We start from the raw sequence: 16,085 nt of genomic DNA on the forward strand, positions 1-16,085 counted from the left end.
ACCACCATAAAACAGATCACCCTCCTTGCCCTGCCTGGTATGGGGCTGAAGCTTCATCTGAGCCACAGCCTGTACCACATGCATCCCTTTTCTGATGCTGCAATCATCTTCACAGACTCCAGGCCTCTGAAAATGGTTCTTAAAGACCTCCCATGACCTACCTGTGACCTGCAACCTGCAACGTGTCAGGCAGCACTCTAGTAATTGTCCCTTCTATTTCAAACCCAGGGGCTCTTTACCAGAGCTACACCCCTTTTTATTTTGAAACAGGATCTCCCTAAGTTGCCAGGCTGACTTTGAGCTTGCAATTTTCCTGCCTCAGCCTCCCAAGTAGCTGGGATTACTGATGCGCATCACTGAGCCCGGCTAAAATGATGATTTTAAAGGCAATGCACTCACTCAATAGTGGTTGTGAAGAACAAATGACATAATGTATCAGGAATTGCTAAGCACTCGGGGAAAGTCCATCTATTCCTCAAGGCCAAGACCCTGCTTCTCCAGGATCTTCCTGCACTCTGATCTGCACCTGCCAGTAACCTATCAGCTTGCCATTCTACTGCTCCCTCTGTGTATGTTGGTTTAAAAGCTTCTGAAGCCCAGAGGCCAATCTGCTACCTGTTAATCACTCCCTCCTTGGGGCTGCTTCCCTGTGTGCATCCACATGTCTTCTATTCATGTTTTCCTCCTATACACACTATATGCCATACTCCTAAGAGCAGGAGCCTTGCCTCACTCGCATATGTATTCTCTGCATGTGTCTGGCACCCACTAGTTTGGATTACAAACTCATACCCCAAACCAGTGAGAGCAAGCACCATGCTGTATGAACCTTGCCAACAGAATGTGTTATGGAAACAGTAAGGGCCAGCCAGAGAAATCCAAAGGCCTTTGTGGTGGCAGAGCTATTCATCAAGCTCTGCACAAACAGGCCAGAAGAGAGATCAGACTTACTTGGCCAGAAAGCGCCTGTTGTCTTCCAAGTCTTTCCTAACCTAAAAGACATGGCACAATGTAACTGCTCCTTCTGATGAGCTCCCCTGTTCTCTATGACTGCAGAGTGTGGCAAAGGCACCAGGTTCTGGGTCAGATATCCCTGGACTTGAGCCTTATCTCTGCTACTTGCTCTTCTTAGGCTAATGCAAGGGGAACTAACAATCTCTAACTTGCAGTTTCACTGGAGGCAGAGACTACATGCACAAGCTCTAGGTAAATGTTAATCCTGCTCTGTTCTCTCTTGCCCTACCTTTAAGTGACATGGAAGGTAGGGCAGATTCTAATCTGCTGAATAATAATGAGAGGCTAGGGACATCCTACCCGCCCTCCTTCACTAGCAATTGAAATAAGGGGCACTCCATCTCTGAGCTAAACCCTCAGACCTTTTTATTTTTTATTTTGAGACAGGGTCTGGCTAAGTTGCCCAGCTGGCCTTGAATTTGTGAATCTTCCACCTCTGCCTCCCAAGTAGCTGGGATTATAAACCTGGGCCACTGTGCCCAGCTAATACTGCAGACATCTTGTATTGTTTGACAGCAGTTCTTAGCAGGGGCAATTTTCCACACAACGGACATTTAGCCATGTCTGGAGACATTTTTGATTGTCACAACTGCGGGGAGGGAAGGTACTACTGGCATCTGGTGGGTAGAGGTCAGGCATACTGCTAGACCTATTCCAATGCACAGCACAGCCCCCACCCCAATAAATAATTACATGTCCTAGAGTGTCAATAGTGTTAAGGCTGAGAAACCCTATAACCTTGTTCTAAGATAAAAGAACTCAGAAGTCCCAATGCCTCTCCTTCACATCTGTCTATACTGCTCCCACTCCAGCCTTCAAAAACCCTGCTCTCTCTTGATCCAAGCACTGAACGTTCTTCTGTCTCTCGCTTTGTTATCCAAATACATGTACAAACCTTCCAATGCCGGTGGACAGGATGGCAGTGGAGGTCTTCATTTCCTCATAGAGATCCGCGCCATTGGAGGGGAAAGCTGAGAACTGAGCCAGCAACACCCGCCTCAGGGCAACCAGGGCCTGCCAAAGGGGTGGGCTCTCAGACCACACAGTACCGAGCCACCCACGGGGCTTCCCAGGTCCTCACTGGAACTCACTGCTCCCGAGGCTTAAGGGGCGTGGAGATCTCGAGCTCACCTTATAAGACAAGCCACACTTCTGAGCTACCTCCTCCAGGTCTGCAGCAGCCAGATCCACCACTAAAAACAAAACACGTGCAGGTGATTGTCGCCCGGGCAGCCCGGGCTTCCCGCGTTGGTTTCCCTCCTCTGTGATTCGGCGGTGCACTCTGCCTCCGCGCAGGCAGTCTCGGGAGGCCTGCGTGAAGTCACAGCCATTGGGCCTGGCACACAGTAGGGCTCCTCCCCGGGGCCCGGGTTTTGCTGCCGCACACCCAGCCTTTCCAGAAGTGTATGGGGAGTGGCCCTTCAGTGAGGGGGCAGCGCCCTGCGGGTATGGCAGGGGGCGCGGGTCCCGAGGCTGTGCCCAGGCTGTGTGCTGGGCGCGCGGCTGCCGGACACGCGCCCACACGGTCACCTGTCTTGATGCCGCGGCTCTTCAGAAGCTGGACCATCTCCTGGGTGAGGCCCGGGCACAGTCCAGCTCTGAGCATGCCCATGTCCCCGCAGGCCGGGGACAGTCCGACGGGCTCCGGCACTGGTCGTCACGTGGGTACTGCGGGACCCTCTCCAGACGCCGCTTCGCATCCCCTTTCGGGAGAGGGCCCTGGCGAGCCGGCTGCGCCAGGAGGAGGCAGCAGGAAAGCAGGGGGAGGCCCACCTGCCCTCCGGGATAGTCCGGGACTCCAGGCGCCCCGGGGCCGCTCTCCTCCGCTTCCGGGTTCCGGGCTGGCGCGCGACGGGAGCCTGGCCTGCAGCGCCATCTCCTGGCAGCACGGGCAAACCGCGGCGGCGAACCTAGCCGGACCCGGGCGCCGGGTTCCTGCTCCCAAGAGCTGCAGACTGGAGCGGGACTCTGCGTGCCACCCGACCCTGGGCGCTACGAGCCACCCGCATTCAGCTGCATTCGGCCCCCAATTTCTTCCAAATACACACTCCAACCTTCTAAAGAAGGTTGAACGCCAGCTTCTGTTTCAAACGCTGGGGACACAAAGTTAAGCAAGATAGACAATCCCATCCTCTCAAGGAGTTTACAGATTATTGAAGGAGACCAACAACGAAAAGGAATCAAAGACATCAATCAGATCCTTACAGATTACATAACAGGTGCTAAGATGCAGCAAAGTGCATCGAAGTCACCTGCTTCTCTGTATTTTCCCAAAATTCTTTCTTGTGTGTGTGTGGGGGTGGAAGGTGTGGGTTGTCTGTGGAATCTCAAGTACATATGAGACACAAAAATATAATTTGGTATTTTGAAATGGCCTTTGGTTTGCCACATCCACTGGAAGAAATAAAACAATTTCACAAATCTATGAGGGAGGTGTTATTTGTATCCACATTTTATAGGTGAGGAAACTGAGGCTCAGTAAAGTCACTTAGCAAAGGTTACACACAGCTAGTTGGTACAGGGCTGGACTCACACTAAGTGTACATCTAGATGCAAAGCCAGTGCTGTTTTTAAGAGCCCTGCCTCCTGCCCCCAGAAGTGACAGAAATGTTTTCCTACTATAGAGGTGGTTTTCTTGAGAGTGGAGCTAATGTCTGGCTTTGTTTTGGAATCCCTCTGCTACCATTGTCACTCAACGCAAAGTCACTTGAAAGTGAGGGTGTAGAACATTTGGACTTCTGGCAGTAAAACCAGGTTATGAGTGAGTTCTAAGCCCTTAGAAAGCACCTGGGCTTTCCTTGTGCCTATGCAACATCCTGCTTGGCCTATGTGTCAGGATATAGATCGGGCCTCAGCACCTATAGGCAAAGTCTCCCACCCTGGTGGCCCTCCTGGGTGCTGCCTCCTCCTGTGCCCAGGTGCCTTTCTCTCACCATCCTTTTTCTCCTTCCACAGCAGCTCTGAAAGGCACAGGTGTTAAACACAATGAGGTTCTCAGAGGCCAGGGCTACTGTGACTACAGTGTGTTAGAGAGCTCTGTTCCTAACTACCCCACTCCTGACGCAGGCTCTAGGTCTGGCCAGCTGTAGTGAGAGCCTCAGATCAAGGGCAAGGCTGGCCCCTAATTGTTACACTCCGTGATGATTGTGAAGTCAGCTCACTGCAGCCCCATCCCACTCAAACTAAGGGTGGGCCTACTGTCCTCCAGTTTCTCTCTACTTCCTATTAGCTGGGCTATCCTGCATACTGATGGCTGTGGTTCCCCCAAACCGATGGCCTCAGAGACACTTTTTAAAGTGGGGGATGGGGAGGAAGCCCTACTGAAGAAGGAAAACCTCAACGTGATGAATGCGCTCCATCAACTACCGAAGCCTTTTCCAAACCCCAATTTTATGAACAGGGCTGTTGCTACCAAAGGACTCCCACTTTCTTCAAAAGGCAGTTTTGCTAACTTCTTGGATTCAGATAACAGTCTCATGTAAGATACCAGTCTGGTCCTCCCTTCTTCTTCTTTTTTTTTTTTTTTTTGGTCCTGGGGATTTAACCCAGGGGCACTTAATCACTGAGCCATATCCCCAGCCCTTTTTTTTTGTATTTTATTTAGAGGCAGGGTCTTGCTGAGTTGCTTAGGGCCTCGCCAAGTTGCTGAGGCTGGCTTTGAACTCTCAATCCTTCTGCCTCAGTCTCCTGAGCCACTGGGATTACAGGTGTACGCCACCGTGCCCGGCCTTTCCCTTCTTTCTAAGGCTGGAGCTGCGGATGGGAAGAGAGACATGAAGAAATCTGACTTCCTTGACCTGTCTCAACCCTCCTTGGACTCTCAGGGAAGAGCATGTGTGCAGGTTGGACCTGTCTGTGTGTGCCTCTGCCCCCAGGTCTGTTCTCAGAGCATGTGGGCTGCCCCCTCCATGAGGCCTTCCTGGATTAGACAAGAGTTTTGTTGATGGTCCTTCTCATCCTGCTTTGTTTGGATAGAGTCCTTACCACCCCCCACCCCCGACCCTGCATGCACCCTATGGCCTAATCTTCCCCCTCTGATGCCTCCATCTGCCTGATGATACTCCCCATAGCCTTCCTTCCTTCCATTGAGGTTCACTATTACTCTCAGGGTCAGATTTTCCTCTACTTCATGCCACAAAACTCTTTCTGCTGGCAGGATGTCTGGCCCAATATTAAGTTCTGGGAATGTAGAGTAGAATTCCCTGCATTCAAGGAGCAGCTAACTTGGTATGTGGCAGGGTGGGGAGAGTGCAGGAGCCTCAGACAATAATGAGAATGATACAGCACTGTCTGGTGCTAGGACAGGACACCTAGAGGAACCAAAGGTATCACCCTCTTGGGAGACAGTGCAGAGAAGGGAGGCTTCTTGGAGAAAGTGGTATTTGAGCAGAATCTCCAGGGAAGGGGTGTTGGCGCAGGGTGATGTGGGCTAAAGGAACTGTATGTAAGGTAGTTTCATGGATATGACCTATCAAGTCACATGCAGCCCCACTTCAGAAGAGGGTTGTACTTAGTTCAATGCTTTGCTGTCACTATCTAAAAATCCTTAGTAATTTTTTGGACGAGGGGCTCCATACTTCAATTTGTACACACTATGTAGTTGGTCTTGATGCTATGGGAGGGATGCGGTGTCCATTACCTAAGGTTCTGTAAGTAAGATCTGGTTAAAGTACCCAATGCTTGGAGAAAATTAATGGTGTAATGAAAAAAGGTCTTGGACAAGGAGCTTGAATTGAAATCCAAACTCTACAACTTAGATAAATGGCTTCAGATAAGTTCATTAATATCAGAGACACTTGGGCTCTCAAATGTAAAATGGGGCTAACACCCATCCAGCTGGACTGTTGTGAAAAGACGACACATCCAGCATGACATGGTCATGTGGGCCTTCTCTGCTCATGTTACCACCAGCATTTCCAGTAAATGAATCTGAAATACATATTAGGACAATCTGAAGTATAAATGATATTGGTATCTAGACTCTTCAGCCTACCTTGTTGGGGAAATCATTTATTCCAAATGTTTATCAAGAAATAGAAAGGGTGGGGCTGGGGATGTGGCTCAAGTGGTATCGCGCTCACCTGGCATGCTTGCAGGCCGGGTTTGATCCTCAGCACCACATACAAACAAAGATGCTGTGTCCGCCAATAACTGAAAAATAAATATTAAAAAATTCTCTCTCTCTCTGAAAAAAAAAAAAAGGGAAAAATTCATTGGAAAAAAAAAATAGAAAGGGTGAGGTATTGGCCTAATCACAATTTCTCAGGGGTTTGATAAATTGGAGCTTGGGGAGGAAAAATATGGCCAATCAATCTCCATCAAGTAGGAGACTGACCTGGAGTCAAGGACACACAAACTGTGAGTTATGACCCATTAACAGCTCCGGAAGTCATTCTAGTTGGTGGAGACCAGTATGATAAAAATGAATTCAAATGCAACCAGGGATTCCAGAGCACATCACACATGGAGTAAGTACTGCTCTGTGAAACGTTTTAGTTATGTGTATGTATACTAAGTGGCCATGTAATATGTATTTTTTTTACTTTGAGTTAAGGTAAAAAAAATATTTGAAAGCCAGTTTTTGGATTGGTGCCCTTTTTAGTAGAAAACTGAATCATGTATAAAGTTGGTTGTTTAGTAATAGCAAAAAACTGTCAATGATACAAATGTCCATGTTATGGAAAACCATAAAAGTTAAAATGACTGAAGCAGAGCTGCTGTATCAAAAGACATGAATCAGGGGCTGGGGATGTGGCTCAAGTGGTAGCGCGCTCGCCTGGCGTGCGTGCGGCCCGGGTTCGATCCTCAGCACCACATACAAACAAAGATGTTGTGTCCGCCTAAAACTAAAATAAATAAATAAGTAAATATAAAAAAAAAAAAAAAAAAGACATGAATCAAAACAGAACATTGAGTGAAAAAAAAGCTGCAGATATGTTCTGAATAATATGTTTAATCTACATAAAGCTGAAAAACATGAAAATTAATAGATCTTGCTGAGGGATAATATCTATATGTGATAGACCCATAAAGGCATGTAGTAAATAATAGAAAACTTTTAAAATGTACTCCACAAGTTATGTCTGAGTGGGAATATGAATGTGGTAAGGGGGAAGCATCTGGGGGCTTTAATAATTCTGATAGTTTTATTTGTTTATTGTGGTGCTGGGGATTAAACCCAGGACCTTATAACATGGGAGCACTCTACCACTGAGCTATAGACAAGGCAAAATGCTGTAGGTTTTATTTCTGAGGCTGGGTGAGGGGTAAATGAAAGTTCAATATGTTATTTATTGTATATATCTAAAATATTCCTTTTTCTTTTTCTGATACTGAGTATTGATCCTAGGGGTAATTTACCACTGAGCTATATCATCTGCTCTTTTTATTTTGAGACAGGATCTGGCTAAGTTATTCAGGGTCTTGCTAAGTTGCTGAGGTTGGCTTTGAACTTGTGATTCTCCTGCCTCAGCCTCCTAAGTTGCTGAGTTTACAGGCGTGCACCACTGTACACAGCAATACTCCATAATTTAAAAAAAAATCAGAATAGAAAACACTTTTGAGCATTCACTCAATGTGTATTGAACATAATCTAGACTTAATTTTACATGATAAATATCATTAGATGTTACTAAATGTAAATTACTTTGAGTATTAAACAATATTAGATAAATTAAGTTAGAATTTGTAGAAGTGAGACCCAAGCATGAGTTTCTTTTTGAGTCACCCAGGCAATTCTAATNTAGTACTTAATTTTAACATGATAAATATACATAGATGTTACTAATACAATATTAGATAAATACTAGTAAACTATTTTTTTTTTTTTTGGTACCAGGGATTGAATCCAGGGGTGTTTAACCACTGATTCACCTTCCTAGCCCATTTTACTTTTTTTTTTTTTTTTTTAAATAAGCACTCTACTGACTAAGCTATACTCTCAGCCCTGATCTGTAATCTTTTTCTTTTTTTAATATTTTATTTATTTTTTAGTTATCGGCAGATACAACATCTTTGTTTGTATGTGGTGCTGAGGATCGAACCCGGGCCGCACGCGTGCCAGGCGAGCGCGCTACCGCTTGAGCCACATCCCCAGCACCCCCCCATTTTACTTTTAATTATTATTTTTCCTCCTTTTTTGGGAGGAGTACCAGGGATTGAACTCAGGGGTACTCGACTACTGAGCCACATCCCCAGCCTTATTTTGTGTTTTCTTTAGAGAATTGGGATCACAGGCATATGCCACCACGCCCAGCTTATTTTTAAATTTGACACAGGGTCTCGCTAAATTGCTCAAGGCTTCACTATGTTGCTGAGGCTGGCTTTGAACTTGTGATCTTCCTGCCTTAGCCTCCCAAGCCACTGGGATTGCAGGCCTGTGCCACTACACCCACCAAAACTCAATTTGTTATTAGATATTTGTGGATTTTTTCCCCACTCCAGTAGATCGCTGTCGTCATTCCCTGGGGTTCTTGTCCTCACTTTGAAGGGAGGACTTCAAGTTTTAGCAGTTTCTCAAATTGTGGTTTTCACAACACCTGTATGAGAATCCTCTAAATATCTTTTTTTGTTTCTTTCAGTCTAGGGATTAAACTCAGGGGCACTTAAACACTGAGCTATATCCTCAATCCTGTTATTTTGAGATGGGGGTGCTCACTAAGTTACTGAGGTTGGCCTTGAATTTGCAATTCTCCTGCCTCAGCCTCCGGAGTGGCTGCTATTACAGGTGTGCCTGACTGTACCGAGCTAAAGGTCTTATTAAAGATGCAGCTTTCCCTATTGCATCCCAAATGGGGGCCAGACATTTTTAGTGAAAGAAACTGGATCTGGCGCACTGCTGCAGAGAGGGTATTCCCAGGTGTTCAGAAGTAGCTGGGATGTTGGTAAGGTGGGCCCCCAAGCTGGATGCGCTGGCTTCCTTCATCTGATCACCTGTCTCCCTCTTGCTCTAGGAAGCCTCTGACAGTGAAAGAATCTGAATACAGCTCTGATGACACCAGCATAACCCCCATCTCATCCAGTTCCTTGAACCCCGTCAAACTGGCTGTGACCCAGCCCAACAGCAGCTTCTTTGCAGGAATGCTGGAGGGTGAGCTGAACAAACTCAGCTTTTCCTCACTGGTCAAGAACCCAGAAAAGGGGGACCTGGCCCTCTGCCCCCATGCATCTAAGACTCAAATGGCTCCTGGCGGCCTGTTGGACCTTGACAACCCCGCACTGGACACAGACACCTCCTCAACATGTTCGGAATCCTCTGTGATCATGAACCTGCCGGAGGCCCCTTTCATCTGTGAACACACGGTCAGCGATTCCACAGCCGTGGTACGTTCTCTGAGTCCATGCCTGTGGCAGAGGCTTGCTATGCTGGTGCTGAGTTCAGCTCCGTGTGGATTGGGAAGCTGCCTACCACCTGTGTCCTGACCTCAAGTTCATGGTTTAGGGAGCAAGGGAGGGGCTTGTCTGTATAGAACTTCAGTGAAAGGCAGAAGGGGCTCAGGACTGTAGGGAAGATTCAGATCAAGTGCCACCAGAAATTCAGAGGGAAAGAAACATTACTTCCAGCTGCAGGAATAAGCTTGGTGGCTTTTGGTAACACTCAGGCTGGGAGGTAGAGCTTGAGGTGGAGAAGAGGCATTCCACAGAGGGACTAACCCAAGCAAACGCTGCAGGTGGGAAAGTATGGGAGGAATGGGCAGCTGCTTTCATTGATCCCAGCTCCTAAGTCAGGGCTTCTCATGGGTGTTCCTACAGAGCACTACCAACTTATCAAAACCAAGATTCTGGTCTCATCCCTACAGGGGCTGGGAGGGGCCTGGGACTCTGCACCGCTGACAAATCCCAGGCGATGCTGATGCTGCAGTTCACAGACCACAAGCCGAGCAGCACTGTCCTGGAGTGTGCAGGAAAAATGGAGTGCAACGGTGGGGGAAATGAGCATGGGCTCATTTTCTGGAGGTTCTCCAACATTAGGCTAGTTTATATATTTTTCTGTAAGCAATTTAGAAAATAAGTCTGGAAGCCTCATGGCCTACAGCAGCGTTTCTCAAAGTGTGGCTAGCCCCAGCCTCACACGGTGATTTGACAGAAATTTAAATTCTCATCTTCCCTTGAATCAGAACCAGTGTGGCCTACTGAACCAGTAACAGTGGGGATGAAGGCCAGCAGTCTGTTTTAATAAGTCCTCCAGTTTAATAAGTCCTCCAGGGGTGGAACAGACAGTCCACAGCTGGGGATGTACACCTTGGTGTCACACCTCTTTGGACTGTGTCCTATGTTGTCCTATGCACACCTAAGTTTAAGAACCACTGGCCTAGATGAAGAAATTGGAAATGGGAGACCAGAAAGGAGACAGCAGGCTCTGGAACGTGCAGTGTTAGCAAAACTCCATGAGATGCCAACCTAGGCTTAGCAACCATTGTTGTAGTGAAATGTATGGGTTTGAACCTTGGCTGTCATTTAATTACTATGTGACCATGGGCCAGTAACTTGCCATCTCTGGATCTGTAATGCCACCTGCAATGCATGAGGTGGACAAGATGATTTCTGAGGTAACTCTCAACTCACACAGACAGTCTAGAAATATGGAATAAAGTGGGTGAGGCTGCCCAGGGAGAGTGGCCCATGCTGTAGGGCCACATGCAGTGTTGTGTGCCTCACAGCTTCCTTCAGACCTGCCTGAACTCCAGCAGGAACTGGGGATGGGAAGAGGACTTCTGATCCACGGAAGCTCAGGCCAGGTCTAAGGGAGCTTCGGGTTTTCTTTCCCCTAGATTTCCTGGACCTATACTTTGGGCAAGCAGCAGGTCAGTTTCTACCAGGTCCTGTTACAGGAGGTGAGCAAGAAAAAAGACGATGAGCCACCCAAGGCAAAGAATCATCCCTGGATCTTCAATAAGATCTTGGGCACCACTGTCAAGCTGATGGAGCTGAAGCCTAACACAAGTTACTGCCTCACCGTCTGTGCAGCCAACACGGCTGGGGTGGGGAAATGGTGCAAGCCCTACAAAGTGAGCCCTGGGAAGACGGGCCTGGGGGCTGGAACCGGTGCTGTGGAGGCTGGGCCCCCACCCCCACCCCCCAATGTCCTTGCTAGTTTTTCTTCTGCCTGGAAAAAATGCCAGAGTGTTCTTCTGGGAGCTGTCAGGATTAAGCCTGCTAGGAATGCAAATGAATGCATTCACCACAATGTTCCTTTTCCAAAGCCTTTGGCTTTTGGATTCCTTAACTTAGTCCAGGAACTGCAGGAAGGAGAGGGAAGGCCTGGAGTGGGCATGGGTCCAGAGGTGGAACAGACAGTCCACAGCTGGGGAGGTACACCTTGGTGTCACACCTCTTTGGACCTGTGTCGTATGTTGTGACTAGGTTGGATGAGGCTAAGATCACACTTAGCAGGCAAAGAGGGAGCAGAGAGAGGAAGCCAAAGGGAGAGGAAGCCAGGCTCGGGTCTGGGAAGGAATCTGAGGGACTTTCTTGTTTCACTTTAGTTTGCAACTGTGGCCAGTGACTTTAAGAGCTTTCCTAAGAACAATCCCATCCAGATCACTGTGAAGCGCAAGGAACCCCAGCGGAGAACTGTGTCCATTGGGCTGGAGGACATGCGGAGGCTGGAGGATTTGGAATACCTATTTCCCTACTAGTAGAGGGCCCCGGACACCCCTCCCTCACTGGGGATCAGCCTCAGCCCAGGGCCCTCAGGAACCAGACCATGAGATGTACCGTACCACCATCACCATGCCAGACAACCACTGACTACCCTGCTGGCCAGGGCCTGGAGGCAGTGGTACTGGAACCCTACCCCTGGGCCACGGCCAAGCCTAGGGGAGCCCCATTCACCTGGAGACATCTCAGGCCGAGCTAAGCCAGGCCAGGCTCAGCCACTGCCCACAGCTGCTAGGCTCCCTCCTTCCCCAGATCTGGGCTGGGTCCAGATTCTTCATTAAAGAACTGCAGGTCATCCAGCACCCCTAAGTTTTTCTTCATGCTGCAGATAGCCTCAGCTGGGCTAGCTGCCACCCAAGCTTTTGCTAGGACTAAGAATCCAGATAGGTTGAGGGGGGGGGGCATGGAAAACAGGACCACCATCCCTTGCGGTTTGGTTCTGCCACTGCCTGTGGTGGGGGAGGAGGGAGGACTGGAACTCAAAGACTAAAACATCTTCACAGAGAGAGTGACCCTGGACAGGTGCAGTGGCAGCCTATGGACCATGTGCTAGATTTGAGCTCTGGAGGGACACAGTGCAAAGAACACCGGCTTTGGAGCAGGGTCTGATGAACCATGGCTCTTCCCCTTATTTGATGTGAGGGCAAGGGCAAATCCTATAAGCTTCCTGGACTCGATAGCTCATTAAAAGTATGAGGAAGAGAGAACCTTTCAGATACATGTGCAGGATTACTTGGAGCACAGCAGAACAAGTGCCTGCACCGGGAAGGAGCGCAGCAACTGGCCGCTCTTTCTGCCCTCATGCCGAGGGAGAGATGTGCAAGGTGTAGGCTGAGATCCAGTTAGGTGCTGTGCAATCTCAAAAGCACAGGCAGGGCTGGGGCGGGGGTGGGGGTGGGGTGGAATGAGGTATTAGAAATGGAGACGGGATGCATGCAGGGCAAGGTCTTGGTCAAGGGCCTAAGGAGGTCTTGGTGAGGATTCCTTTCATATTTGAAGGTTCTCACAGGGCAGAGTCATCCTAACACCCATGCCCACAAATGTTAAGAGTGTTCTCAGTATGGCCCCACTGCCACCCTGTCAGAGGGGGAGTCCTCTCGCTTGCCCATGGCCTTCTGTAGCACAGAGCTCAGCACCTAGCAGGGCCAAGTGTGCTGTGGGAGAAGCAAGAGGCATCTGCTTTCTAGCTGTACTCTACTCTGGCCAGTGCACACAGACACATGTGGCCAGTGCCTGCCATGGACAGCACTGCTTTAACCTGTCCTCTGGCCAAGGTCACACTGGCCTCTCCCTTATGCATGGGGGAGAGGAAGGGCAATTCCTGGTCAGAATGGTTTTGCTATCACCCAGAACAAGGAAGGGGGTCAAAGAGATTTAGCACGGTGCACGGCTGAGCCCTAGGATTCTAGGACAAGGAACTGTAACCTGAACACACAATATATAAATTATTTATTTGGCCATAGAATCTGGGGTCTGACCCTGAACATAGCTGATACTTGGAAAAGGAGGCAGGGGCGACAATGGAGGCCTCACATACAGCCTGGCCTCCCCACTGCTGCCAGCACCAGCAAGGGACCGAAGAGTGCCCAGAGCAGGCAAAGGACCCATGGGGAGACCCCACCAGGGTCTGTCAAGGACAGGAGGCCTCTGCTGGTGAGGAGGGGGTGTGCACTCCCATCCTGGTCTTTGTTTTCTGGCAGGGCGGGCAGCAGGCAGAAGCCAAGTTCAGGTGGGAGTCAGAACTGTGAGACTTCATCTCCTCCATCTGTGGGGAAGGGAAGGAATCAGGCTGGGATGCCTCTGTACAATCTCAGGAGCCCACTGTGGGGGATGATCTTTTTTTTTTTTTTTTTAACTTTGTATGTGGTGCTGAGGATCGAACCCAGGACCTTGCATGTGCGAGGCGAGCGCTCTACCACTGAACCACAATCCCAGCCCATGAATCACAACCCCAACCCGGGATGATCTTTTGATGACCTGAGAGTCATCAAAACCTGGCACTGTACCTGCTCTAGCCATGCAAACCCAGGCTATGTGTCCCCTGCCTGCCTCAGCCAGGATTCCACCTGGGACTTGGACTCTGATGCCCACTACCAGTGACAATCCTTTGCAAGTGCTTCAGTGTCAGAGTGTGTTTGCCCTCCTCAGTGATCCTCTATGAAGGTTCAAAAATTCCCAAGAGCCAGATTAAGTTTCCTGTGATTTCACACCAAAAAGCAGAACCAGGATCTGCACTCAGGTCTCAGGACTCTAACAAAGATTGAGTGCCTTGTGCTGGCGACCTGCACACACTGCTAGAGAGCAGCCTGAGTGCTGTCAGGGCCTCACAAATTCCCTAACTCCTGCAGCCCTCCACGTGCCCACTGAGGACCTGGCTTCACACACCACCGCAAACTCTGAGTACCAGGATGGTCCCTGAGAATGCCATGCCACAAGGGAAAGAATGCAAAGAGGGACCAACCCACTCAAGGGTAAGAGGAACACCTCAACCACCACCTCCCCACACTCACATCCGGAGGCACTTGTCCTTCCCGCCACTTGCCACTCTCTGGCCATCTGGACTCCAGTCAACAGCATAAACCTAAACATGAAGAGGAGGAGGGGAAGGACAGTGGAACGGTGAGGGGAGAAGGGCCAGGGTGCAATCCCAGCCCCCTCCTGCCCGCAGTGGCAGCCCACCTCATCAGCATGGCCCGGCAGGTCTGTGGCCAGCTTCTGGGCCTTCACGTCCCACACCTTCAGGGTGCTGTCACTGCTACCACTGACCAGCAGGCGGCTGTCAGCTGACCATGCAATCTGATAAACAGCAGCCACATGGCCACGCAGGGAAGCCAGGTACCTGAGCCAGGGGAGGATAATGATGGAGATTATGAAACAGGTATGAAGTGTCCCCCATTCCCACAGCAGTGGTTCTCAGCCTTGCTGTCTGCTAAAATTACCTGGGAATTTTTACAGAACTGTGCTGCCTGGCCTCCGTGCCAGACCATTTTAATCATTGCCAGTCATTACTATTTTGTAAAACTTCCCTAAATGAATTGCTCTGGGGTGTCTGGTGCCAGGCTTCCTACCTGCATGGCTCCACGTGCCTTAGAATCCAATGTGGCCACCTGCCTACCCCATCTGCCTGACATCCCCCAGCATAGCAGCTGCTCGCTGACAGGTGGCCTGGAGTAACTGTGGGCCAGGCCCACCTGGAACTTTCAAATCAATATAGTCCATCTGTGACAGTTTGGACAAGCCATTAGGCCTGAGACTCAGTTTCTTTATTTGAAAAAGGAATTAAACAACTTATTACACAGAGCTGCTGTGTGAAAATACACAATAACTGACACTCAGTTTCCCTTCGGCCCCAACAAGGGTTCCCCTTTTTCCTGTCCCTGATGCATGTCTTTGCCTTGCCTCTGACCTAGTTAACCCCAAGTCATTATAACCCCTTACACTAGGGCTTCTGACACTTTTAACTGGTAGCAGTATCACCTGATGAGTCTGCATTTTCCATTATGCTCCCGGGAGACGATAATGCCACTGGCCCAGGGATCACACTGTGGGCAACGTAACGACTGCACCACAGCCCTACCTAGGGTTCCACTTTCTCGAGGGCTGCCACACCCCTGGCCCTCTGGCAAGCTCTAAGGTTATTTCTTTACTTTGATGTGAAGGGATCTAGCATTTTTAGTGCCCACTTAGTGCTGGTCCCAAATATACTATCTCACTGATCCTTGTAACAATACTGAAAAACAGGAAGAAACACAGAAATCTAGACAATTGCTGAGGCAACATCAAGCGCCTTCTATAGCCACTGCGTCCAGAGGCACACTGCCCCAACTCACCTGCCAGTCCTGCCGTCCCACAGCTTGATGGACTTGTCGAAGGAGGCACTGGCCACAATGCGGGAGTCAGGAGAAAAGAGCACCTGGTTGATGAGGGCTTGGTGTCCCGTCATCCGTGCAAGGGGCTTCTTGTCCTCTGCTGGGGACCACAGGAATAAGGTGAAGTCGTCTGAGCCAGACACCAGCCTCTCTGGGCCCTGGCCCTGGGGAGGAGGGGCAGAAAGTACATCATATTGGATATGGTCAGACACTGACCGCACACACCAGGGACACAGGCTAGGGCTAACTAGGAGAAATGAGGCTACTTGTTCACACATGACTCCAGGCAAGTCAATTCACCCAAAAGGAAAATGAAATCCTGTATGTTCACGGAATCATTTCTATGATACAAAATTGTATGACAAAGCAGGTACAGATTGGTATATTAAAAAAAAGGAACGGGCTGGGTTTGTGGCTCAGTGGTAGAGCACTTGCCTCGCAGTGTGAGGCACTGGGTTCAATTCTTAGCACCACATGAAGGTATTTGTCCACCTACAACTAAATATATATATATATATATATATATATATATATATACACACA

At 49.2% G+C, this 16,085-nt stretch overlaps 4 protein-coding genes across 11 annotated transcripts in view; 2 read left to right on the forward strand and 2 right to left on the reverse strand.

Annotated features, from left to right (window-relative positions):
- The window catches only part of Rad51d (RAD51 paralog D), a 13,631-nt gene extending 10,445 nt beyond the window's left edge, over positions 1-3,186 (reverse strand). Inside the window, exons 1-3 of the mRNA XM_048795024.1 lie at positions 2,545-3,186; positions 2,146-2,207; positions 1,910-2,028 (exon numbers count right to left, since the gene is read on the reverse strand). Coding sequence (XP_048650981.1) covers positions 1,910-2,028; positions 2,146-2,207; positions 2,545-2,626 — 263 coding nt within the window. The 5' untranslated portion in view covers positions 2,627-3,186. The remainder of the gene's footprint in view (positions 1-1,909; positions 2,029-2,145; positions 2,208-2,544) is intronic.
- A 1,100-nt stretch (positions 3,187-4,286) lies between these two features.
- Positions 4,287-11,968, forward strand: Fndc8 (fibronectin type III domain containing 8). Its single transcript, XM_048795056.1, is given in 4 exon segments — positions 4,287-4,508; positions 8,971-9,336; positions 10,785-11,021; positions 11,499-11,968. Coding segments are annotated over 4 exon segments (978 nt in total). The 3' UTR covers positions 11,652-11,968.
- Unc45b (unc-45 myosin chaperone B) overlaps positions 8,321-16,085 on the forward strand; it is a 24,982-nt gene continuing 17,217 nt past the window's right edge. The window contains exon 1 of the mRNA XM_015501212.2: positions 8,321-8,355. The gene's annotated coding sequence lies outside the window, so the exon portion shown is untranslated. The remainder of the gene's footprint in view (positions 8,356-16,085) is intronic.
- Nle1 (notchless homolog 1) overlaps positions 11,637-16,085 on the reverse strand; it is a 14,740-nt gene continuing 10,291 nt past the window's right edge. For 6 of the 8 annotated variants that reach the window (XM_048794985.1, XM_048794965.1, XM_048794960.1 and 3 more), the window contains 4 exons: positions 15,504-15,706; positions 14,353-14,512; positions 14,184-14,254; positions 12,156-12,300 (listed from right to left, as the gene is read on the reverse strand). In XM_048794985.1, coding sequence (XP_048650942.1) covers positions 12,171-12,300; positions 14,184-14,254; positions 14,353-14,512; positions 15,504-15,706 — 564 coding nt within the window. In that variant the 3' untranslated portion in view covers positions 12,156-12,170. Of the gene's footprint in view, positions 11,648-12,155; positions 12,301-13,105; positions 13,439-14,163; positions 14,255-14,352; positions 14,513-15,503; positions 15,707-16,085 lie in introns of those variants that run through there. The other 2 variants (XM_048794952.1, XM_015501208.2) reach the window with 2 other exon arrangements.

The sequence above is a fragment of the Marmota marmota genome, unplaced genomic scaffold (genome assembly GCF_001458135.2).
Source record: "Marmota marmota marmota unplaced genomic scaffold, marMar, whole genome shotgun sequence".
Classification (NCBI taxonomy): Eukaryota; Metazoa; Chordata; class Mammalia; order Rodentia; family Sciuridae; genus Marmota; species Marmota marmota.